The sequence below is a fragment of the Balaenoptera acutorostrata genome, chromosome 2 (genome assembly GCF_949987535.1).
Source record: "Balaenoptera acutorostrata chromosome 2, mBalAcu1.1, whole genome shotgun sequence".
Taxonomy (NCBI): domain Eukaryota; kingdom Metazoa; phylum Chordata; class Mammalia; order Artiodactyla; family Balaenopteridae; genus Balaenoptera; species Balaenoptera acutorostrata.
The window spans coordinates 178,283,426-178,305,906 of NC_080065.1; the positions used below are offsets into that span (position 1 = coordinate 178,283,426).

General features: G+C 57.1%; 2 protein-coding genes across 9 annotated transcripts in view; one reads left to right on the top strand and one right to left on the bottom strand.

Annotated features, from left to right (window-relative positions):
- The first annotated feature begins 248 nt into the window (after positions 1 to 248).
- Positions 249 to 22,481, top strand: part of DOCK6 (dedicator of cytokinesis 6) — a 42,599-nt gene continuing 20,366 nt past the window's right edge. For 6 of the 7 annotated variants that reach the window (XR_009007114.1, XR_009007115.1, XM_057540241.1 and 3 more), the window contains exons 1-21: positions 249 to 401; positions 7,730 to 7,817; positions 8,432 to 8,607; positions 8,871 to 8,939; positions 9,199 to 9,328; positions 10,291 to 10,503; positions 11,849 to 11,934; positions 13,634 to 13,700; positions 13,806 to 13,955; positions 14,875 to 14,955; positions 15,071 to 15,224; positions 15,395 to 15,522; positions 15,656 to 15,749; positions 16,242 to 16,404; positions 19,458 to 19,575; positions 19,647 to 19,717; positions 19,943 to 20,081; positions 20,176 to 20,277; positions 20,972 to 21,058; positions 21,474 to 21,705; positions 21,956 to 22,117. Coding sequence is in view for 5 of the 7 variants with exons in the window: in XM_057540241.1 (XP_057396224.1) it covers positions 358 to 401; positions 7,730 to 7,817; positions 8,432 to 8,607; positions 8,871 to 8,939; positions 9,199 to 9,328; positions 10,291 to 10,503; positions 11,849 to 11,934; positions 13,634 to 13,700; positions 13,806 to 13,955; positions 14,875 to 14,955; positions 15,071 to 15,224; positions 15,395 to 15,522; positions 15,656 to 15,749; positions 16,242 to 16,404; positions 19,458 to 19,575; positions 19,647 to 19,717; positions 19,943 to 20,081; positions 20,176 to 20,277; positions 20,972 to 21,058; positions 21,474 to 21,705; positions 21,956 to 22,117 (2,554 nt within the window). In the remaining 2 variants the exon portion in view is untranslated. The remainder of the gene's footprint in view (positions 402 to 7,729; positions 7,818 to 8,431; positions 8,608 to 8,870; positions 8,940 to 9,198; positions 9,329 to 10,290; positions 10,504 to 11,848; positions 11,935 to 13,633; positions 13,701 to 13,805; positions 13,956 to 14,874; positions 14,956 to 15,070; positions 15,225 to 15,394; positions 15,523 to 15,655; positions 15,750 to 16,241; positions 16,405 to 19,457; positions 19,576 to 19,646; positions 19,718 to 19,942; positions 20,082 to 20,175; positions 20,278 to 20,971; positions 21,059 to 21,473; positions 21,706 to 21,955; positions 22,118 to 22,481) is intronic. The other variant, XM_057540242.1, reaches the window with a different exon arrangement.
- On the bottom strand, positions 16,499 to 18,160 carry ANGPTL8 (angiopoietin like 8). 2 transcript variants are annotated; one of them, XM_007168942.2, is made up of 4 exons: positions 17,854 to 18,152; positions 17,511 to 17,672; positions 16,861 to 16,970; positions 16,499 to 16,678 (listed from the first exon to the last, which is right to left on the bottom strand). In XM_007168942.2, the coding sequence occupies exons 1-4, from the start codon at positions 18,148 to 18,150 to the stop codon at positions 16,657 to 16,659; spliced, it is 591 nt and encodes a 196-aa protein (XP_007169004.1). In that variant the 5' UTR covers positions 18,151 to 18,152; the 3' UTR covers positions 16,499 to 16,656. The 2 variants fall into 2 exon arrangements, with proteins under 2 accessions (XP_007169004.1, XP_028019049.1); XM_028163248.2 differs by lacking the exon at positions 16,499 to 16,678 and adding an exon at positions 16,696 to 16,779 and having other exon boundaries at positions 17,854 to 18,160.

The following is a 22,481-nucleotide window of genomic DNA, read 5'->3' on the forward strand; positions in this document are numbered from 1 at the left end:
CTCGAGATTATAATTATTATGGTGATTATAGTGATTGCTAGCCAGAGGGCAGAAAGAGCATCCCCCGGGAGGAAGTCCGAGGCCCCCAGCCTCAGTCCCGTGTCCTCTCCTCCCCTGCCCCCCTCAGTTTCCCCAGCCCAGCCTCAAGGGCGCAAAGGCGGCCAGGGGACCCGCGCCCCCTCCGGCCGGCAGGGGCAGCACGGAGCGGTCCGGGACACCCGGAAGGGCCCCGCCCCCGGCCCCGCCCAGCCTGGGCTGCCCAGAACCGGGAGGCGGCGGCGGCGGCGGCGGCGGCCACGGCGGGGACGGTGCGCGCGGCTGCAGCGGCGGGGCCGGCGGCTGGACGCGCGGAGCGCCATGGCGGCGGCCGAGCGCCGCGCCTTTGCGCACAAGATCAACAGGTAGTGCGGCCGCCGGGCCCCCTCCCGGGCCGCCCCCACGTGTCCGAGCCCCGCCCCGGGGCGGCCCGGCCCTCCCTCGCCTGGGCGCCCCCCATTCAAGCCCCTTCCGCCTTGGCCAGCTCCGGCCCGCTTCCTCCGGCCGGGGGCGCAGGCGTGGGGAGGTGGGGAGGGCGGTGGGGGTTCCGGGCTAGGGGTCGTGGGCGCGGTGGTGGCTGAGGTCCTCCCTTGGAACCGGTGGGACGCGTGGGGGCGTGCCCGGGGGGCCTTCCTGGAGGAGGAGGCGCGGGGAAAGCGCTGCCCGGCGCCCTCCGCACCTCCTACCCATCTCCTGGCCCTTCCCCCGGCCCCCAAGCTCCCCAAGCGTGGGAGTTGGGGGGCTCTTTCTGTCCCATCCTCTGGGCCTGGTGTGGGGCAGGGACGCATCAGACGCCGAGATTTGGGAACAGGGATGGTGCTCCTGGCGGCCTTTGAACCCCCTCGGGAAGTTTCCCGTGATCTTCTCCCCGCGAGGGTCCCGTGCCCAGCTGTCTGGGGGGCAGGGGACAGCTGTGAATGTCCCCCCGCCCCCAGCCCTGCTTCAGGCTCTCCCATCACCGGCTGGACGCGCTGGAGATGGATGGTGATTGAATGGAAGGAGTGGGGGCGGGGGACAGAACCAGCTGGTGGGCAGACGGGGGGAGGGGACAGGCGCCAGGCGCTGGGGGATCCATTTCCGTGGCCACTGGAGATTGTAAGAGATTGGCCAGGGAGGGGGATGTCAGACTCTCTGGGGCTGAAGAGCCTTTTACCCATTCGGGTCTTTGCCTCCAATAGTGGGCTCAGAATCTGCTGGGGGTGGGGTGGGGGGTGTGTTTCTCTCGCAGTGGGGGGTTGGGGGGTGGGCAGGGACCTCCCCTGATCACCCCCAGGTGAAAGAGTCAGCCCTGCCCTGACGGAGACACAAGAAAAGATCCCACCCTTGGGGGCAGATACAGTGGGGGAGGCAGAGGAGAAGCAGGATAAAGTAGATTATATGTTAGTGGTAAGTGGTATCAGGACATACAAGGCAGAGAAGGGAGATGGAGAATGTGAGGACTATTTGAGTTCTGGGAGGCGGGTCAGGAAGGCCTGGAGGAGAAGGTGGCATTTAAACAAAGATCTGATGGAGGTGAGGGAGGGGTCCATGCCCAGACATGGGGGAAGAGCAGTCCAAACACAGGGAAGGGCAAGTGCAAAGGCCCAGGGGCAGGAGCAGATGTTCACAGAGCATCTGAGGAAGCCAGTCAGGCTGGAGCAGAGTGAGGAGGGGGGCAGTGGGAGCAGGTTGTGCAGGGCTTGTGGGTTGTGGGGAGGAGTTTAACTTTTACCCTGAGTGAGGTGGGGGCCATGAAGAGTTTGGAACAGAGGAGGGACGTTGTGACCTGGTGTCTGGGGCATAGTGGTTGGGCAATTTTTACGTTCTCTTATCTCTGTGTCTCTGAATCGTTCCTCTCTCTTGGACCTTTGGTGTTTCTGAGCTTGGGGAGGTTATTGCCGTCTGTTTTTTTGCCTCTCAGTCCCTATGTCCTTGGGTCCTGGCGTCCACTCAAGTGAGAAAGAGAGGCCCTGGGTTTCGTCTTGGGGAATGGATACTCTATAGAGTTCAGGGTAAGAAAAGCAGAGAAAGATCCTGGGGCCCCAGTGAACCACAAGCAAATGGCTCAAGTCTTCCAGCCACCCTCCGACAAAGTCTCCTGAGCAGACTAGTGGGCACCCAGGTACCTACATGCTCAGACCTAGGCCTGTATTCATCTGCTTGTTCATTCAATTATTCATTCCACAAATGCCATATTAATCTAAATATTAGACAGTCCCCCAGTTTCCTAATGAACAGGTTCATTTAAAACAAAGATTTGGGGGGACAACTTAAAAATACAAACTCGGGAATTCCCTGGTGGTCCAGTGGTTAGGACTCGGCGCTTAAACTGCAGGGGCCCGAGTTCGATCCCTGGTCAGGAAACTGAGATCCTGCAAGCCGCGAGGCATGGCCAAAAGGAACAACAACAAACAAACTCTTATGAATGTACACAACATGCACAAATATTATTGTATGCAACATAATGTTCATTTTTTTTTTCACTTGTACTCTTTAAAATAAAGTCCAATCTGTAATGGTGATAATGACCAGCACTTTTTTGTTTTTTGGCTGCGTGGCTTGGCTTGGCTTGGCTTGCGGGATCTTAGCTCCCCGGCCAGGGATCGAACCCCTGCCCCCTGCAGTGGAAGCCTGGAGTCCTAACCACTGGACCGCCAGGGAATTCCCATGACCGGCACTTCTAATGTGCTTATCGCATGCTGGTCCCCATCTGAGAAGTCACTAATTGTCACCAGAGCCCGCTGACATTGGTATAACTATTGAAACCAAAACCCAAAGTGGTTAGGTCACTCTCAAGGGTCTCTCGGGGGGGAAGTGAGCCCAAGAGTGTGTGCCTCCAGAGTTAAGAACAGTCTTGGAAACCGTGCCCCTTCCTGCCCTCTCCTGTCCGCGAGGACGTCCATTCCTTCTTCCCAGGCTTCTGAGAGCAGTGTCTTTATTTTGCCCCTCAGTTGTCTGATGTGGGGCAGTTTGCATTTCTCATTTAAAGAAATGATTTGTTGGAGGGATGGGAGCACAAGATGACATACATTGACGAAATTCCAAAAGTACCTGTGAGATTTCAAGGAAATATCTTCCTCCCACTCCTGTCCCCAAATATATTTGCAGACGTGAGCTTATGCGTAGGTGATTATTTTTTACCTCTAAAAAAATTGTAACAGATGACATGTATACAGAAAAATGCTAAGTTTAAGGAGTAATCATGAAACAAATGCCAGGGGAAAAGTCACTTGGATCAAGACGGGCCGTCTTGGGAATTACCTGGCTGTCCAGTGGTTAGGACTCCGCGCTTCCACTGCATGGGGCACAGGTTCAATCCCTGGTCAGGGAACTAAGATCCTGCATGCTGTGTGATGCCGCCAAAAAAAAAAAAAAAAAGACGGGGGCCGTCTCTACCTTCCCAAGCCTCCACACTCCAGCAGGCCCCCCCTCAAGGTCTGCACTTGACTCTGCCCCTCAGGGAACGGCTATGCTGATGGCAGCTACTATTTCTTCCTCACTTACATTATGGTTTCTCCGTCCAAGTTGGCTTCCTATCTGCAGTGGGTTGGCTTTGTCTGTTTAGAACATCTCATAAATGGGACCACACGGGATGTCAAGTCCTATATGGCAGTGTAATGTCGGCAGCGTCTGTGCTGCCGCCTGTAGTCTGGTTCATCCTTTTTCATTGCTGCATACTATTCCCCCTGCTTCTTGTGTGTTCTCCACCTTTGGTCAAGGAACTTGTGAGTTGTTTCCCTTTGAGGCTGTCACGATCAGAGCTGCCATGAGCATTCTCAACCATGTATTTACTCCTGAGTATCTACGCCTCAGAGTGGGATTGCTGGATTGGCATATTTTCAACTCTGCCTGTAAATTTACAGATGGTTTTCCAAAGGGGTTCCCCCAGCAGCAGATGAGGGTTCCCATTGCTCCGCATCCTTGCTGGCACTCATATTATTTGCCTTTAAATTTTTCTGTCAGTCCAGGAGGGGTAGGGTGGGATATGAGGAGGAATCTCTTTATGGTTTTATATTTACTCATTTTCTTCCCTCACTTTTTGCAGAAGTGGGAACACAGCATCAAGGCTTAAGCCATTCTTGTTTCTGGTTTCGTCATCCTCCTCCCCTGTGAGGGTAGTCCTCTGTTAATCTGGCCAGCCCTGGGGGCGGTACACAGTCTCACATGAATTCCCAGCGCTGCCACTGCTTCATCTTTCCCCTCTGAGCATCTCTTTAATATCACATAGGGTTGTGGAGTTTTCACCTTAGAAGGATTTATCTCACCAATAGCTATAACCCACCACCTGATCTTTGCAGTTTCCATCATTGAATGCTGAGATCCCTTCCTGAGAAAACCCACTAAATTCAGCTCAGCATTTTGCCTCCCTTTTTGAAATGTGGTCCACGGGAACATCTGAAGCAGATCTGATGTGGGAGTGAGAAAGAGAGAGGGGTTGGCGATGACTCCCAGGTGTGGGTCCCAAGCATCCAAGAGGGTAGGGCTGCCCTTAGTGAGACAGAGAGGATGGTGGGAGGGCAGGTTATGGTCATGGGGCAGATTTGAGGATCTGTTGGTGTTTAGATGGTGTTGAAGCCTCCAGACTGGATGGGACCGCTCTTGGGAGTAGGGAGCAGGTGAGTGTGGACAGGGAAGGGGCAGGTTCTGGAGCCCCTGTTCTTGGCCCTGCTTCCCATCATGGAATGCCTAGCGCTAAAGGACTTTGACCTCCAGCTGACCAGGGTTCAATTCTGGGCACTGCTGCATTCTGCTGTGTGACCCTGGGTGCCTCACGACCCCTCTCTGAGCCTCACTCACCTTTGGTGTACAAAGCAGGGTCAGAAATTCCAGTTTCCCAGGATGCTCTGTGAGGCAACGTGGTGACAGCTAGCTTTAATTGAGCACTTACTGTGTGCCAGGCCCTACACTCAGAACAGCTCAATGAGTCGTGGGTACTGTCCCAAGCCCAGAGGTCCAGAGAAAAGATGTCATTTGCCCACACTCGCCCAGCTCCAAGTGCAGAGCTCTGTGACTCAGTAAACTGGCTCCCGTGGCCACACCGTTGTGGACCAAGCCTTTTCCCACTTTGGGGGCCTCACTCTAAGGCCCGTGGCAAAATGAAGCTGGAGGCTCAGCCCTCCCCACACCCCTCCCTGCTCTGGGACAGCAGCTGCAGAACAGCTGGGACCAGGGCACAGACAGGTTTCCTGATACGGCATCTTTCATAAATCACCCCCAATCCTCCTCTGTGTGCCCATGCTTCCAGAGGAAGTGGCCTGGACTTGGGGAACTTGAGGACAAATCCCTAATTTTTTTTTTTTACCCCCCTGCACCACCTGGCTTGCGGGATCTTAGTTCCCCAACCAGGGACTGAAGCTGTGCCCTCAGCAGTGAAAGCGCGGAGTCCTAACCACTGGACCGCCAGGGAATTCCACAAATCCCTTATTTTTAACATCCTTTGAATTTCCTACAAGCTTCTCTTCCCTTCCCCGCTTCCCCACACCCCCTGTCCAATAGAAGCAAGACTCTGAGACCGTTGACAGAGAAAAGAAATAGAATCCAGGGACAGAGAAGGAATGAGGCTGGGGTCTCAAATTGGAGGCCCCACGTTGGATCAGGGTCGTGGTCAAGTTTTTTTTGACCCACACGGATTTGAATTCAGAGGCTTACAGACAGGGCTGAAGCTCCTAATTATCCCCACTCCACACCTGTCTTTCCTGGGCCCACCTCACACATCCATTGCATTGGACTCTTGTGGGCCACATTTGCAATCCTCAACATAGCGCTTTATGGGGCACAACTTTTTATTTTTATTTTTATTTTTTAAAAAATGTTTATTTATTTATTTATTTGGCTGCTCTGGATCTTAGTTGCGGCATGTGGGGTCTTTAGTTGCGGCATGTGGGATCTAGTTCCCTGACCAGGGATCGAACCCGGGCCCTCTGCACTGGGGACACAGAGTCTTAGCCACTGCGCCACCAGGGAAGTCCCAGGGGCACAACTTTTTATAAGAAAATTTCCAAGCCTAAGAGAAAAGAGGGAAGCAGGAGCGATTGAGGCCTGAACCTCTCAGCCGTTGCCTTCTTGATTTTAAGAGAGACTGAGGCCCAGAAAGGTTGTTCCACCTGTCCAAAGCCACACAGCTAAAAGATAAGGGGCTTCCCCCAACTTACAGTAGATTTACGCAAGTTGGACCAAGAGGGAGATTGGAAGGGATTCACTCATTCCATCAAAAAAACATTTATTGGGCTTCCCTGGTGGCGCAGTGGTTGAGAGTCTGCCTGCTAATGCAGGGGACACGGGTTCGAGCCCTGGTCTGGGAGGATCCCACATGCCGCGGAGCGTCTAGGCCCGTGAGCCACAACTACTGAGCCTGCGCGTCTGGAGCCTGTGCCCCGCAGCGGGAGGGGCCGCGATAGTGAAAGGCCCGCGCACCGCGATGAAGAGCGGTCCCCGCACCGCGATGAAGAGTGGCCCCCACTTGCCGTAACCAGAGAAAGCCCTCGCACGAACCGAAGACCCAACACAGCCAAAAATAAATATAAATAAATAAATAAAGTAGCTATAAAAAAAAACAAACAAACAAACATTTATTGATGGGAATTCCCTGGCAGTCCAGTGGTTAGGTCTTGGCGCTTTCACTGCCGTAGGCTCGAGTGTGATCCCTGGTCGAGGAACTAAGATTCCACAAGACATGTGGCACAGCCAAAAAAAAAAAAAAAAAAAAAATTATTGAGCATCTACTATGTGTGGGATCCAGTCCTGGGACCTCCACAGGGACAACACAGTCCTAGTCTTGTTTTCACAGAGACCCCAGGGAGCAGGGATTTCCAGGCCTAGAGAACAGAGCCCAGCCTCAGAGCCTTTGCACTCGCTGTTCCCTCTGCCTGGCACACTGTTCCCCCAGATGACCGCATGGCTCCTTCTCCTTCCAAGCTCAGCTGAAGGAATTGAGAGCTTGGGGAATCCCTGCCCCTAGAGGGTTTGTTCGAAATTCCCATGCTGGCCCCCTCCCCTGTGGGTCTTGCCCCTTCACCCTCATCCTCTGGGACTCTGAAGGTCAGGGTAGATGCAGGCGGCCCACGAAGGCCACGGCACTGACCTTGGTGGCTGGGTTGTGCTCTCTGAGAGTCATGCTGGCCTCTTACACACAGTCAGCCTCAGTCTCAGACTCCCTGAGAAGGTGGGTGTATGGCATGCCCGCTGAATGCCAGGCCCCCTGCTCAGCTCCACTGGTGTGTGAGAGCAGGGCAGCTACAGATGGGTAAACTGAGGTTCAGAGGCAGGAGTGACTTGTCCAGCAAGGGTGGAACGGTTCTCACATTCCTGATGAGGGGCAGGGGCCAGGGTAGGCAGAGGTCCTCCAGATGAGGAAGTGGAGGCCTCTCTCCAGACCTGGAAGCCAGTCCTGGTGGGTCAGGACTCAGACCCCGGGGGCCAGGGGGAAGAAGGAAGCGCAGGAATCAGTGGCCCTCAGGCCCTGCCCAGCAGCAGCCCTCTATCTGTGCTTGCAGGAGGAAAGGGGACCATGTATCTGCCACAGCCTTGGGGCCCACACGCTGAGACCTGTGCATCCTGAAGCCTGGGTTCTCTTGGCCCGGGGCCTGATTTTTTTTCTTTCCATAGCCTGGATTTTCCTCTCATGGAATGAATTTGTCAGCTCTGAGGCCCCGGTTCCCAGGGCCCTGCTGCCCAAGTGCTCCTGCCCCCAACTACCCCCTTCCCGTCCCCACAGGACAGTGGCTGCTGAGGTGCGGAAGCAGGTGTCCCGGGAACGCAGTGGCTCTCCCCACTCCAGCAGGCGCTGCAGCAGCTCCCTGGGGGTGAGTGTGTGGGAGCGCCCCCCCCCCCCGCCGCTGCTGTGGGGAAGCTGAGGCTGGGAGGGACCCAGCTGTGACAGGGAAGGGGGTCCCTGTCCTGGCCCAGCACTGTCCCCATTCCTGTCCCCAGTGAGCGTGAGTGGGAGGGTGGTGGACCCCCCTCTCTGCAGGGAGCAGCCCTGTGGGTGGTCGGGGGGAGAAGTTCCAGCCTGCTGTGGCCCGCACCTCCTCCTGCCTGGACCACCCAGCTGGGGATGGTGGGGAGGGCGGTCTGGGGGATGGGAGGTGCTTCTGGCTGCAGTGGGGAGGGGTGGGCCTCTCTCGCCCTAGGGCCTGAGGAATTGTCTCTTTCTTTGCTGCAGTCCACAAACCTTTCCTTCCACCATGAGTTTCCTGCCCCTCCAGGCACAGGGTGTGATTTCCTGCCTGGAAAGAGGGTCAGGGCCGGCCAAGCTGGGGTGGGGGTGGAGTGGCTGAGGTCACCATCCTCCAGGGCCCCTCCAGCTCCAACACCCTCCATGGCTCCCACCGCCCTCTTGTTTGTTCAAGGCCAGCCCAAGTCCACACACCCTCCAGTCCCCCGGGGCACGGGTCACAGCCACTTTGCTCCAACTCAGGTCCCACTGACTGAAGTCATTGAGCCCCTGGACTTTGAGGATGTGCTCCTGAGCCGGCTGCCAGATGCAGAGCCCGGGCCACTCCGGGACCTGGTCGAGTTTCCAGCTGATGACCAGGAGCTGCTGCTGCAGCCCCGGGAATGCCGCACCACGGAGCCTGGGATCCCCGAGGATGGGTGGGTTCAGCCCCACACCCTCCCTGTCTGTAACTCCACCTGCCTCTGTGCCCCCCATGAATACCCCCTTTCCCACCAAGCTCCCAACAGCCCTGAATTCAACTGTTGGCTCCGCTGTGTGACCTTGGGCAAGTCCCCTTCCCTCTCTGAGCCTCTACCTCTGCATCTCTGAAACAGACAGAAGGACAGGCCCCACCTCACAGGCCACTGGAAAGATTAACACTGGGCCCTGCCTTTGTTTACCCTGATTGTATTTTGTGCAGAAAGCTGGATGCCCAGGTGAGGGCTGCTGTGGAGATGTACACGGAGGACTGGATCATCGCCCACAGGAGGTGGGTCTGGCTCGGGGGCAGCTCAGGGTAGAGAGGCCAGGTCTGAGCCCAGAAGAACCCATTGTCTGCTGCCGGTCCTCCTGTTTATCCACCCACCGTCCCTTTAAGGGTAGCCAGACTCCTCCGGCGGAGCGTAGGGAGGGTGGATGGCCTTGCAGGCATCACCTGGGCCTTGGAGGTGTGTCAGCACATCCCGGAGCCCTGGGGAGCCCTCGGGAGCCCTCATTCCTGATACCCACCAAGCCCTGCCTCCTCCTAGGTACCAGCACCTGAGTGCAGCATACAGCCCCATCACCATGGAGACGCAGCGAGAGAGGCAGAAGGGCCTCACCCGCCAGGTCTTCGAGCAGGACGCTTCTGGGGATGAGAGGTCCAGCCCGGAGGACTCGGTGAGGGAGCCCTGGGTAGGGGTCACTATAAGCATATGTACATGCATGGGCTGCGGCCCCAGCTCTCAAACGCGTATGATGGGAAATGACCCAAACAGCCTTGAACCCAAAAGGAAATGTATCAGCCCTGTAAGTGAAAAGTTAAGGGTAACAATTATAAGCATTTATTAAGGGCTTAGTGTGTACTAAATGTTTTATACTTGTCCTTATCTTCCATCCTGTGAGACCGGGCAACACCCATTTTACAGATAAAAACACTGAGGGGAGTTCCCTGGTGGTCTAGTGGTTAGGATTCGGAGCTTTCACTGCTGTGGCCTGGGTTCAATCCCTGGTTGAGTCTTGAGCCTGTATTTTGTCAACCAATATTTATTGAGTGCCTACTTTTACCAATAATAATCATGTCAAGAATTATTGTTATTGTTTCCTTGTTACTATTTATAAATGTAGATGGGGAAACTGAGGCCCTTAGAGTTGGGGTCAGAGACCCAGGGTCACAGAGCTGAGCTGGGATTTGAACCAAGGTAGTCTGCTTCTGACCATAGCTGAGTCTGGGAGGTCAGGCAGGGTCCTGGGCCATTGACAGCCCCAATGAGAACTCTCCCTCCCCTGGCAACAGTGAGCAGAATCCCAGGGAAGGCTCTCATTGGCCCAACCCAGGCATATCCTGACCTTGGAGCCAATCCCTGGGGCTGGTACCTGTTTTGTTCTGATTGGCCAGACAAGGGTCATGTGATACCCAGACTGGGAAGTAACCTCCCCACAATAGTAAAGGAGGGGGCTTCCCCAGACAGAAGGTTCTAGAAAGAGAGTCAGCAGAGCCCTCAGGTGACCCTTGTAGTGGTGACCCCAGCCCCTGGCCCTCAGCTTCCCCATCTATAGGTTGGGTATGAGGACAGTCTCACCTGAGTAGGATGGAGATGCGTTGAGCTGGCGCTCAGCCCTTGCCCATTCTCTACTGGCAGGATGACCCCCGGCACTCCTCAGGCTCCCCAGACGACACCCCACGAAGCAGTGGCGCCTCTGGCATCTTTGACCTGAGGAACTTGGCAGCTGACTCATTGCTGCCCTCACTGCTGGAGCGCGCAGCCCCGGAGGACGTGGACCGGCGCAATGAGGCCCTGCGGCGGCAGCACCGGCCCCGTGCCCTGCTCGCCCTCTACCCGGCGCCCGACGAGGTGGGTGCCCACTAGCCTGCACAGGCCCTGAGGTCAATACACATCCAACTGACATGTATCCCAGTATATGATCCCAGCAAGATTTCCTGGGTGCCTACTGTATACCCTGCAATGTATACTTTAATTCAATGGCTTCTGTTGGGTGCCTACTATATACCCCTATATTTTTCCACCCAGCATTTATTGGGCACCTACTATATACTGCTATATTTACTCAACCAATATTTATTGTATGCCTACTGTATAGTCTTTTCTTCAATCAAACAGCATATAATCAACCAGTGTTTATTGAGCACCTACTGTATATGCCTATATTTATCCACCCAGCATTTATTGGGCACCTACTGTGTACCATATTTTTTATTTGATGACTTTTATTATATATACCCCTATATTTATCCATTCAGCATTTATTGGGCACCTACTGTGTACCCTATATTTTTATTCAATGACCTTTATTTATTATACATACCCTTATATTTATCCACCCAGCATTTATCGGGCATTTACCGTATATTCATATTTATTCAGTCAATGTTAACTGTATGCCTACTGTATAGTCTTCTATTTAATTAAACAGCATTTGAGCAACTAATATTTATTGAGCACCTACCATGTGTTCCTATATTTATCCAACTAACTTTTATTAGGCACCTAGTATATACATCTGTGTTTTAATTCAGCCATTTATTGAGTGCTTGCTGTATACCCCAATATTTTATTCAACTAGTACTTATTGGGTGTCTAGTACATGTCTCTATATATGTCCAGTCAGCATTAATCAAATACTTTCTGTATATGTCTATGTTTACTCAACCACTTCTTAGTAGGTACCTACTACATACCTCTGTGTTTATCCAACCAAGATGTTTGAGTGCCAGTTATATAGCAGGCACTGGGGATACAGCCACGAATAAGATAGAGCCAGTCCTTGCTCTCTGAGTTCACAGCCTGGTGGAGGAGAGATACCAGCAAATGACAACCCAGAATAGTGCCATGATGAGGTGTATGTCATTGTCCCTCACATGGCCCTCAGTGTCCCAGCCACGTGGCCCATTGCAACAGGGCCTGTTGAGCATCTGGAACATCAAGTGCCTCTGAGTGAGGGAAGGCTTCCTGGAGGAAGTGCCAGCTAAGGTGCGACCTGACGATGAGCAGGTATCGGCCAGGCAAGGAGGAAGGGAGAAGAAGGGCATTCCAGGCAGCGGAAACAGCATGTGCAAAGGCTCAGAGGCAGGGGACTGGAAGAAGTTTAGTCAGGCTGCAGGTAGAGCTGGTCTCAGGCCACACATTCCAAGCCCTTCCTGGAGGATGTGTTCCCAGCTGCCCCTTCGGCTCTTGGCAGGATGAGGCCGTGGAACGCTGCAGCCGCCCGGAGCCACCCCGAGAGCACTTCGGACAGAGGATCCTGGTCAAGTGCCTGTCGCTTAAGTGAGTGTGCTGACCCGTCCCTCCCTTCAGACACGGGAGGGGACCGTGTGGCTTACGGTGTGGCACACACTCGAGCCGTGCCATCACCGTGTGCAGCCCTGACACCTATGAGGACGCCCGTGGGCTCTCAGGCTGGAAAATAAGACTCCCGTTTTCATTATTCAAAACCGCCAATCCTAAGCTCCAGCTGTGTGTCAGGCTCAGTTCTCAGCCCTCCATGTGTATTAACACTGACCTTCACCACAACGTGCGACGTGGGTGCAGGTGGGAAACCGAGGCACAGGGTGGTATAAAGTCATCGTGCCCAAGATCACGAGTTGTGAGGCCAGAGTCTGGCCCTCGCCCAGCCTGCTGCTAGGACCCAGGCTAGAGGGGGCGCTGGTGACCCTGGGCCTGGCTTCCAGCTGCCCAAGGCCCCCTCCACATCGCCCCCTGGGAGCAGCCAGCGTTCGTGGGAATGGAGCTGAACAGGATGTGGCCTTGGACCTGAGCCCGGCCCGGCCCCTCCCTCCCCGACTCTGAGTTCCTGCCTGGATGGGGGCAGGAAAGGGAGGTCCCATCTGGCCTGAGGCCCGGGTGGGCCTCCTGCCTCAAGCACATGGGCTGGGAACCGGCTCTCTGAGCTCATCCAGTCATTCAACAAACACTCATTGAGCGTCTACTGTATGCAAGGCCGTGTAACTGCGGGATGACCACATAGGGCTCTCTAGGTGGGGGATACAGCACGAACAGAGGCCAGGAGATGTCTGGAGAGAGGAAAATTGAGGCCAAGAAGTGGGCGGGATGGGGCCACGCAGGGCAGTGAGGAGCCTCAAATTTTAAGTTTTTTTTTTTTTATTCTTGCTACCTTCTTTTTTTAAAAAATATTTATTTATTTATTTGGCTGCATCAGGTCTTAGTTGCGGCATGTGGGATCTTCTTTGCAGCATGCAGGATCTTCGTTGCGGCATGCGGGATCTTTCACTGTGGCGCACGGGTTCTTAGTTGTGGCTCACAGGTTCTAAGTTGCGGCACGCAGGCTCTCTAATTGTGGCGCGGGCTCAGTAGTTGCGGCGCGTGGGCTGAGTTGCCCCGCGGCATGTGGGATCTTAGTTCCCCGACCAGGGATCGAACCTACGTCCCCTACACTGGAAGGTGGATTCTTAACCACTGGACCCCCAGGGAAGTCCCAAATTTTAAGTTTTAAGATGTTTCCTTAGGAGGCACGTGGATGATGAGTAGAAATGAGCAGGGCAGAGTAAGACAGGGAGGCGGTTATGGGGGCTGTTTAGGCGAGCGAAGATGGGACTCAGCCCAGGACGGCAGAAGCCATAGAGGACACCTCAGGGAGGGGAGGCAGGGAGGCCCAGGAGTCGAGAATTTCAAGATGGGACTGCGGGAGGATTGACGTGCCAAAAGCTGCCTCCATGCCAACCGAACAAGGGCCATGGATTCAGCTGGAAGGGCTCTGTGTGAGTTACTTACTGAGGGAGGAAGGGAGGGGGCGGAAATCTCTTGGTGCCTCAGTTTCCCCTTTGGCAAAATGGGACAGGTCTTTCCTACAAGCCCTTAAATGGTGCTTCTCTGTGACCTAGTGGGAAACAGATGCCCCCCGCCCCCACAAGGCACCAAGGCTGGGCTGGACCTCAAGAGGGAGTGGGGTGTATGGAGGAGGGAGTGTCAAGGTCATCCTCTGCCAGAGAACCCCCGTTTACTGCAGGTTCGAGATAGAAATCGAGCCCATCTTTGGCATCTTGGCCCTGTACGATGTGCGGGAGAAAAAGAAGGTAGGAACCCCTTTCTTCCCTTTCCTCCCAGTCCTCCTCCTCCTCCTCGCTGCAGGGTAGTGGGCTTCCTGGAAGTGGTGGCCCAGCTGCCTCTTGTGCCCCCAGATCTCGGAGAACTTCTACTTTGACCTGAACTCAGACTCCATGAAGGGCCTACTGCGGGCCCATGGCACCCATCCTGCCATCTCCACCCTGGCCCGCTCTGCCATCTTCTCCGTGACCTATCCCTCGCCCGACATCTTCTTGGTCATCAAGGTACCCACTGGGGCTGGCAAAGGGGTGATAATGGTGAAGGCTGCAGGCGAGGTCCCCACTCTCATGAAAGAAGACAGACATGTCACTAAGAAGGGTGATCAGGGCTGTCATGGGGGAAGTACAGGCAGCTGGGTGAGAGCCCAGAGGAAGCTTCTGACCCAACCCAGGTGGGGAGAAATCACCAAGGGCTTCCTTGGAGAGGTTACAGCTCAGCCGACACCCATGAGTGGGCAGCCTGGGGAGAAATGGCATCCCGGCACATGTGGGTGGATGTTTAAAATTTTTTTTAGTTGAGAGTTTTTCAGTTTATTAGGGAAAGAAAGACCTAGTTGGCACATTTCGTTTGGGATTTTCTTTTTCCAGGAGTGAGCTCAAATTTCCTTCCCCAAAACATTCAATTAGGTTACGCTAATGACATTAATTGAACACCTTAAGGCAGGCACTGCTCCCAGTCGGTCAGGCTTCACAGGGATTCTGGTCTTTGGTCTTCACAGCAGCCCCGGGAGGTGGGAGTTGCCATGGGGCCCATTTTACAGTTGGGGAAACTGAGGCACAGAACTGGTAAGGAATGTGCTCAAGGTCCCATAGCCCCTGAGTGGTCAGGATTGGAGTCCAGGCTCAGAGCGATGCTTGGTGTGGACTCTGTTTATACTAACAAAGAAAGGTGTAAATGTGGGGGGAAGAAATGGAGTCTCGGGTTTGGGGCCAGGTTTAAAAGGTGGGGAGGGTGTAGCTGGTTGCCCAGGCTGAGAGCTAGCGCTCAATCCCAAGGACAGTGGGAGCCATGGGCGGTGTTGGAACGAGAGCCCTAGCTGGATGGAACGGAATGTATGGGAGGCTGTGAGGGTCAGGGAAGTTGTGGGTGGCTTGGGGAAGTTGGAGTCCCAGCAGTGCCTCACTGGCCTTGCCTGCCCCTCAGCTGGAGAAGGTGCTGCAGCAGGGGGACATCAGCGAGTGCTGCGAGCCCTACATGGTGATGAAGGAGGTGGACACAGCCAAGGTAAGCGTGGGAGGCTGGGCCAGGTGGTGAAAGGGTCCCCAGGCAGGGCAGATCCTGGGTTCAGAGGGCCTGGGGCATTGAGCTTGTGGGGTGTGTTTGCGGCGTCTCCCCGCAGAACAAAGAGAAGCTAGAGAAGCTGCGCCTGGCGGCTGAGCAGTTCTGCACCCGTCTGGGCCGCTACCGCATGCCCTTCGCCTGGACGGCGGTGCACCTGGCCAACATTGTGAGCAGCGCGGGCCAGTCGGACCGGGACTCGGACTCGGAGGGCGGTGAGGAGGCGGGGCCGACGGGCCAGGGGCGGAGCTACCGGGGAAGGGGAGGGGCGCCCTCTGCTGGCCGGACTTGGTACCAGACCTGAGTCCGCACCGTCTCTGCCCCTCCCTGCCTCTCCCTCTCTCTCATTTCTGTCCCTCTCCATCACTGTCACTGTCTCCGCTAGAGCGCCGACCCACCTGGACTGACCGCCGCCGTCGGGGGCCCCAGGACCGGACAAGTAGCGGGGACGACGCCTGCAGCTTCTCCGGCTTCCGCCCAGCCACGCTAACTGTCACCAACTTCTTTAAGCAGGTGCCGTGGCTCGGGGGTCAGGGGGCTAAGGGAGGGGTGCCCAGGGGCACGGCCCCATTACCCCCCTGTGGCTGCCCGGGCCCCGGGGACCCCAAGCCCCTCGGCCCTGGTTCACCAGGGCGGGTCCCTGCAGGAAGCTGAGCGGCTCAGTGACGAGGACCTCTTCAAGTTCCTGGCTGACATGCGGCGCCCGACATCCCTGCTGCGGCGCCTGCGGCCCGTGACCGGTGCGTGGTGCGCGCCCTAGACGGGACGTGTTACTCATGTAGTCACTCAGCAAACCCACACTGAGCACCTACTGTGCCAGGCCCTGGGGACCATGATAGGCAAAGCCCCGACTTCACGGGTGGACCTTCTAATGGGACCCAGAGATGAGAAACAGAATAAGACAGGACTGTGGTGGTCCAGTGGCTAAGAATCCACGCTTCCACTGAAGGGGGCACAGGTTCGATCCCTCGTTGGGGAAGATCCCGCATGCCGCGGGGTGCGGCCAAAAAAAAAAAAGAGTAAATAAGACAGATAGATAGTGGGTCACACGGGGAATGTGGTGGGCAGAGCTGATCAAATATGAGGGCAAGACATGGGAATTGAGAGCATCTTTCGGCCTTAGAGCCACCAGAGGGTATTGTGGGAGAGTCAGAGCCCTGATCCGAAGCCCAGAGAGGTAGGGCCCGGCTCGAGGCTCCCAGGCAGGTGCAAACTGACTACCCCCTCCCCAGCCCAGCTCAAGATTGACATCTCCCCAGCCCCTGAGAACCCCCACTTCTGCCTCTCCCCGGAGCTGCTTCATGTCAAGCCCTACCCAGACCCCAGGGGTCGGCCCACCAAGGAGATCCTGGAGTTCCCCGCCCGTGAGGTCTACGCCCCGCACACCAGCTACAGGTACAGCCTCTGGGGCAGGCGGGCACTTGAATGGGGGCATTCAGGCATCGTGCAAAGTGAGATGCCCTTTCCCCGACACTCACAGACACTGGCCTGAGATGCCACTGCTCGGCTTTAATGGGGGATGGATAGGAATGAAGGGGCATGTCCTTCCTCCACCCCTCCTCGACGGTCCGTGTCCTCTGCCTGCGTCCCTGCCTGCTTCCGTCTCTGCTCCATGGCCGGAAATGGGGCCCAGCGCCCTGGCCGACCTCAGCAGACAGGCAGCTCCTCCCTGTGCAGGGGCCGCATGGGGCATGGCAGCATCCCTCGGTGCATGACTGGTCCTCAGTTCCACCCAGACAGGCTCAGGCTGGGAGCGCCGCCGTGTGGAGTCTGGGAGGGAGGTGAGGCTCAGCCAAGGCGCAGGGGTCCCCATCCCGCTGCCTGGCACGCCCAGCCCCCCACCAGGCACACCTCTCCTGAATCTGTCTCAGCCGCTGCTGCTGTGCCATCATCTCCTGCCTCTGTCGCTGCACGTGGCCCACGAGGGCCCACATGATGTGGCTCTGCTGGTCTGCATGGACCTGTGGGGTCAGGACAGAAACCTCAGCTGGGGGCCGCCTCACCTCCTATCCCTCGACCCCACCCAGACCCCCCTGCTCCCCACTGCATCCGTGTGACCCGACAAGTCACTGCCACTCCTTGGCCTCAACTTCCCCACCTGTAAAATGGGGATGAGACAGGAGTCCCTTTGTGGGGTTGTTATGAGCATGATGTGGATTTTTAGAGGGCATAAAACAGTGCCGGATATGTCATGGGCACTCAAGAAATTCTCTAAATGGTATGCATTTATTGAGTAACTCCCATGTGCCCCACCCCATGCTGAGGATTTTATCTGCACCGAGTCCCTGGCTCTGCTTTGAGACATCAGTTGTCGCCCTTATTTGCAAATAGGGAAACTGAGGTATGGGAAGGGACATGGGTTTTGCCCAGAGACACACAGAGTAGAGGCCAGGGTACTGGAAGGCTGACCTTTCGGGGGGGGTCTCTGGGACAAAAGGTTCAGAAATGAGGTCTGGTTGTGAATCAGGGTCTTGACTCCCCCAGGGCTGGGAACCCCTTACCTTTAAGGCCTCAAATTCTTGGCGGGCATGACCCAGCCAAGCGCCTCTCAGCTGGACTTCCATCCGCTTCATTTTCTTCCACAGCACTTGCTGTCCTTGGGCCACTTCCCCCAGCGCCTGGGCTGTGGCTTCTGCCTGCAGCTTGAGACCATCCTCTTCCATCTGATCAACAGATAGTGGATGTTAGTAGGATGACCTACTGGGACTGGCCTGATTTTAACACTGGAAATCCTGTACTCCAGGAACCGCCTCAGTCCTGGGAAAACCTGACAGTTGGTCACCCTAGGCGTAACTCTCCCATAGACTCCTATCCACCCCGCAACACCCCAACTGCGGCGTCTACCTGCATCTCCAGTAGGCTCGCACGTAGCTCCCGGGCTGCATCCTGGCCCTGGCTGACCTCCTGCCCCAGGAGCCCCAGTGCCTGGCCATAGAGGCTCAGGCTGTGCCCGGCCTCTGTCAGCTGTGCCTCCGTGGCCCTGTACACGCCGTTGAGAGCCTGGCTCAGCTGCAGGGCCCCGTGAAAGAGCAGGGTCAACTCCTCCTGCTGTGCCGGCTCCGAGCCGCTCATGGGGGCCACCAGGGCAGGCTGGGCCACCACTGCCAGGGCGCACAGCAGGCACAGCACGAGCGTGGGCATGGCTGGGGGGCTGGGGGTGTGGCCACAGCAACACTGCTGCGGCCTTTTATGCCTTAACACCCCCCTTAACCTCAGGTCAATCGTTAACCGGCCAGCCGGGTGCCCTGTGTTGTGCAAGGGCCTGGCGGTGGCACTACAGTTGCATCAGGCGAATGTCCAGTCGGGCCACGCTGGCATCACGCTGGCTGGGGCTCGGGGCCAGGTGTGGGCTGGGGACACTGGGAGAGGACAGGCCCAGGCCCCGCTGGGAGACCCTACGGCTCCTAGCCTCAGTTTCCCCTCCTGTGGATAGGCATGACAACAATAACGGCAATAACAGTGAGGCTCTTGTGAGCTCCAGTGGTTTTCCCAGAGCTGTCCCACTGCTGTTACAGTAGCTGGTCTCATAACCTTCCCACAAGCCTGTGATGCTGGAGTTTTTGTTGGCCTGGTTAAGAGCTAGGGGAGCAGGTACAGATGGGGGAGACTCTCCCAAGGCCACACAGCCTGACTCCAGGACCTCCACGTACCCTGGATCAATGCTAACTGCCATTTGTCTCCCTGGATGACTGTGGGCAAGTGCCTCTGTTTCCCTGTGCAATGGAGTGTGATGTGAGTCCCTGCCCACAGGCTGCTGGTGAGAAATAAATGAGTCATTTCACGTCGGGTGCTTAGAACAGGGCCCAGCACACCCAGAGCCAGTTGGTGCCACATTAGTGTTTGGTGCAATTATTGACATTTTTGTAATTTAGCATCGTTGGTATTACAAAGGCCCAGTTGGGAGGCTTGATGCCCCCATTAGACAGATAGGGAAACTGAGGCCCAGGGGTTGGTTAGGGCTTGAATGGAGTTACCCTGGGGGAGGGAGGCAGAACCCTGACCCCAGCCCAGCCCTTGCCTTCAACTCCAGCCTTGGTTTCCCCACCTGAGAGACACGCCATACAATTCTAGTGGCCTCTCCTGGGGGAAGGGGTGGTCAGGCTCCTGAGCTGGGTGATGGGCAGGTCAGCCTGGGCGGGGCTCAGGCCTGGTGCTGGTTGCCTGGGCTACCTTCTCGGAAGCCTGGCCCTCGGCGCCCATCTGTCCCCTGCCCTCTGCCTCACTGTGTCCCCTCAGTACCCCCAAAGTCCCTCTGTGTTCCCACCCTCTGCCACACCGTTCCCCCTCCTGTGCTCTGAGGGTGCCCGTCTGTCCTCCATTCTCTGCCAGTCACATCTCCCGCCTGGCGCCCATACGTGTCCCTGACCCGGCTCTCAGTGCCCCAGTGGTGTGGCCACTGTCCCCCGGCTCTCTGTGCCTCTGACGTGGACATGCCCCTGCCCCTGCAGGAACCTGCTGTACGTGTACCCGCACAGCCTCAACTTCAGCAGCCGCCAGGGCTCCGTGCGCAACCTCACAGTGCGAGTGCAGTACATGGCGGGCGAGGACCCCAGCCAGGCCCTGCCGGTCAGTGGCTGGGCCCAGGGGGAGGCGGGCGGGGTGTCCCCCGCCGGCCCCTCATGCCCCTGCTCCTCCAGGTCATCTTTGGCAAGTCCAGCTGCAGTGAGTTCACCCGCGAGGCCTTCACGCCGGTGGTCTACCATAACAAGTATGTGGGGTCGGGGTGGGGGACTGATGGGGGTACAGTGGGGCAGGAAGAGGGGCCGGGGTCGGGGGAGGGGGGGTGTCATCTCCCAGAGTGCTAATGCGGGAACCCGAGGCAGAGAGCAGGGACGGTGGGGCCCAGCAGCACTGGGGGAACATGTGGCAGAGGGGGCGGGGCAGGCAAGAGGGAGCCCAGCCCCCAGCAGAACCCCCAGCCCGGCCCTGCCAGGTCCCCTGAATTCTACGAGGAGTTTAAGCTGCATCTTCCGGCCTGTGTGACCGAGAACCACCACCTGCTCTTCACCTTCTACCACGTCAGCTGCCAGCCCCGGCCAGGCACGGCCCTGGAGACTCCTGTGGGCTTTACTGTGAGCTCCCCTCCACCACTGCCAGCCCGCACCCCCATGCCCAGCCCTCCTGCCCCCTGTCCGGCCCCATACCTGACCCCCAGCCTCTCCCCAGTGGATCCCACTGCTGCAGCACGGCCGCCTGAGGACCGGCCCCTTCTGCCTCCCTGTGTCCGTGGATCAGCCCCCGCCCAGCTACTCCGTGCTCACACCGGACGTACGTGCTCTGGACTCCCTGCCAACTAGCACCCTGTCCCCCATCGGCGCGCCCAAGTCCCCCATTCATGCCCTGCTTTCCTTCCCACCAACACCCCTGGGAGCCTTGTCCTCCATTAGGGCCTCCAGGGCCCCTGCCTGCCTTGTCACACCCACCCCCATTATTAATTCTGTGTGACCTGCTGCCCCCGCGCGTGTCCCTCCCTGTCCTCGACTAGCCCTGCCTCGTTACTGCCCCCTCCCCTGCCTCTGCACTCACTGTTCCATAGTGAGATTCCACTGCCTCTCCGCTGCAGCCCCCCACTTGCAGCCCTGCTTGCCTCCCTAATCACTGTCCCTAGAGCACCCCCTCCCCATGCGAATGTTCTGTCACCCTCCCACATAGCCTTTAATTTGCACCCCGGGGACCTCGAGTCCTCCCATCATGCTATTTCCTGTTCATTCCCTCCAACAACGGTCACCCTGGCTCTCCATTCTCCTGTGAGCATCCCAGGCTTCCGGCCTGCCCAGTGGACCCCCGTACCGCTCCCCTCCATCTGCCCCCATCTTTGAGCTGGGCGGGGCCCAGGGGCAGGGTGCCCAGTGGCTCCCGCAGGCGGGGCTATGCTCAGGCCACGGTGTCGCAATGGCTGAGGCTGGTGGCCTGAGCGGTGGGGAGGGCCGGCCGGTGCCCACTTGGTGTGTCCCTCCCGCAGGTGGCGCTGCCGGGCATGCGCTGGGTGGATGGCCACAAGGGTGTGTTCAGCGTGGAACTCACGGCTGTGTCCTCTGTGCACCCCCAGGTAAGGGGTGGGGCCAGAGCCCAGGAGTCCGGCCCTGGGGTTGGGCAACAGTTTCCGCTGACAAGGGAGGCCTGGCTTCGGGCCATTGGACATGACTTTGGTCAGTGGGGCCAGGCTCCAGGGAAGCTGCTGACTCAGGCGGGGGCGGCTGTGCCAGTGGCCATCCCAGCTGGAGCTTTGGCCTTTGTGTGGTCTCTCCTCCCCCCACCCCATTTGTCCCTTGCTATTTCTGTGATCACTCCCCATCTTTTCCTTTTCTTCTTGAGCTACCGTCTTGTCCCTTTTCTCATGTATTTTCCATTCACTGATCCCCAGCCTCGGTGTCCCAGCCTACTCAGCCTCGCACTCGATACCCTGGGCCCTTTCTGGACTGGGGGCCCTGGCCTCGCCCTGCTCACCCCTGGTCCCCCACCAGGACCCCTACCTGGACAAATTCTTCACCCTGGTGCACGTCCTGGAGGAAGGGGCCTTTCCATTCCGGCTCAAGGATGCCGTGCTCAGCGAGAGCACCGTGGAGCAGGAGCTGCGGGCCAGCCTGGTGGCCCTGCGACTCGCCAGCCCTGAACCCCTTGTCGCCTTCTCCCACCACGTACTGGACAAGCTCGTACGCCTGGTCGTGCGGCCCCCGATCATCGGCGGCCAGATCGGTGAGCGGGCACAGCCTCATACCTTAGTTTCCCTATCTGGAGAATGGGCCTTGGGTCCCCTGGTCCTGGGTGACCTCCCATAGCCCATTTATCTCTCTGGTCTCAGTTTTCCAATCTGAAAAATGGCCCCTCAGTCTCCTAGTCCCCTGACTTTTTGATGGCCACGTGAGCCCCTTGGACCCTGACATCTCTTCCCTGGGGAAGTAGGAAGCCCTGGGACCTGGAACTTGACCTCTCCTCTGCCCGGCAGTAAACCTAGGTCGTGTAGCCTTTGAAGCAATGGCTCACGTAGTCAGCCTCGTCCACCGGAGCCTGGAGGCTGCCCAGGACGCCCGTGGTCACTGCCCAGTGCTGGCTGCCTATGTCTACTATGCCTTCCGACTGCCTGGCACGGAGCCCAGCCTCCCAGGTGGTGAGTATTGGTGGGAGACCCTGGGGCACAGGAAATACCTGGGAGCAGAGCATCCCAAGCAAAGGGAAGGGCATGTGCAAAGGTCCTGAGGCTGCACAGGCTTTGGTTGGTTTGGGCAATTTACAGGAGAGAGAGAACTTTTTGCCCCAGCCCCAGGGGTATGGTCTTTGTAAACTTGACTGGCATGTGATTCAGCCAGTCAGCAAGCAGGGACTCAAGCAGAGCTATCTGGGTTTGAATCTCAGTTCTGCCTATAAGCTCTGTGACTCTGGGCCAGTGACTTTACCTCTCTGGGCCTGTTTTCCCATCTATAAAGTGATGATAATAATAGTGCCTCTCACAGGGGTGCTAGTAGTAGTCAATG

Excerpts from the sequence above, each read along its gene's own strand:
- ANGPTL8 (XM_028163248.2), bottom strand. The coding sequence starts at position 18,150 with ATGCCCACGCTCGTGCTGTGCCTGCTGTGCGCCCTGGCAGTGGTGGCC. Across the intron at positions 17,673-17,853 it reads CGAGCCTACTGGAGATGCAG|ATGGAAGAGGATGGTCTCAA; the intron begins GTAGACGCCGCA and ends TCTGTTGATCAG. Across the intron at positions 16,971-17,510 it reads AAGAATTTGAGGCCTTAAAG|GTCCATGCAGACCAGCAGAG; the intron begins GTAAGGGGTTCC and ends CTGACCCCACAG.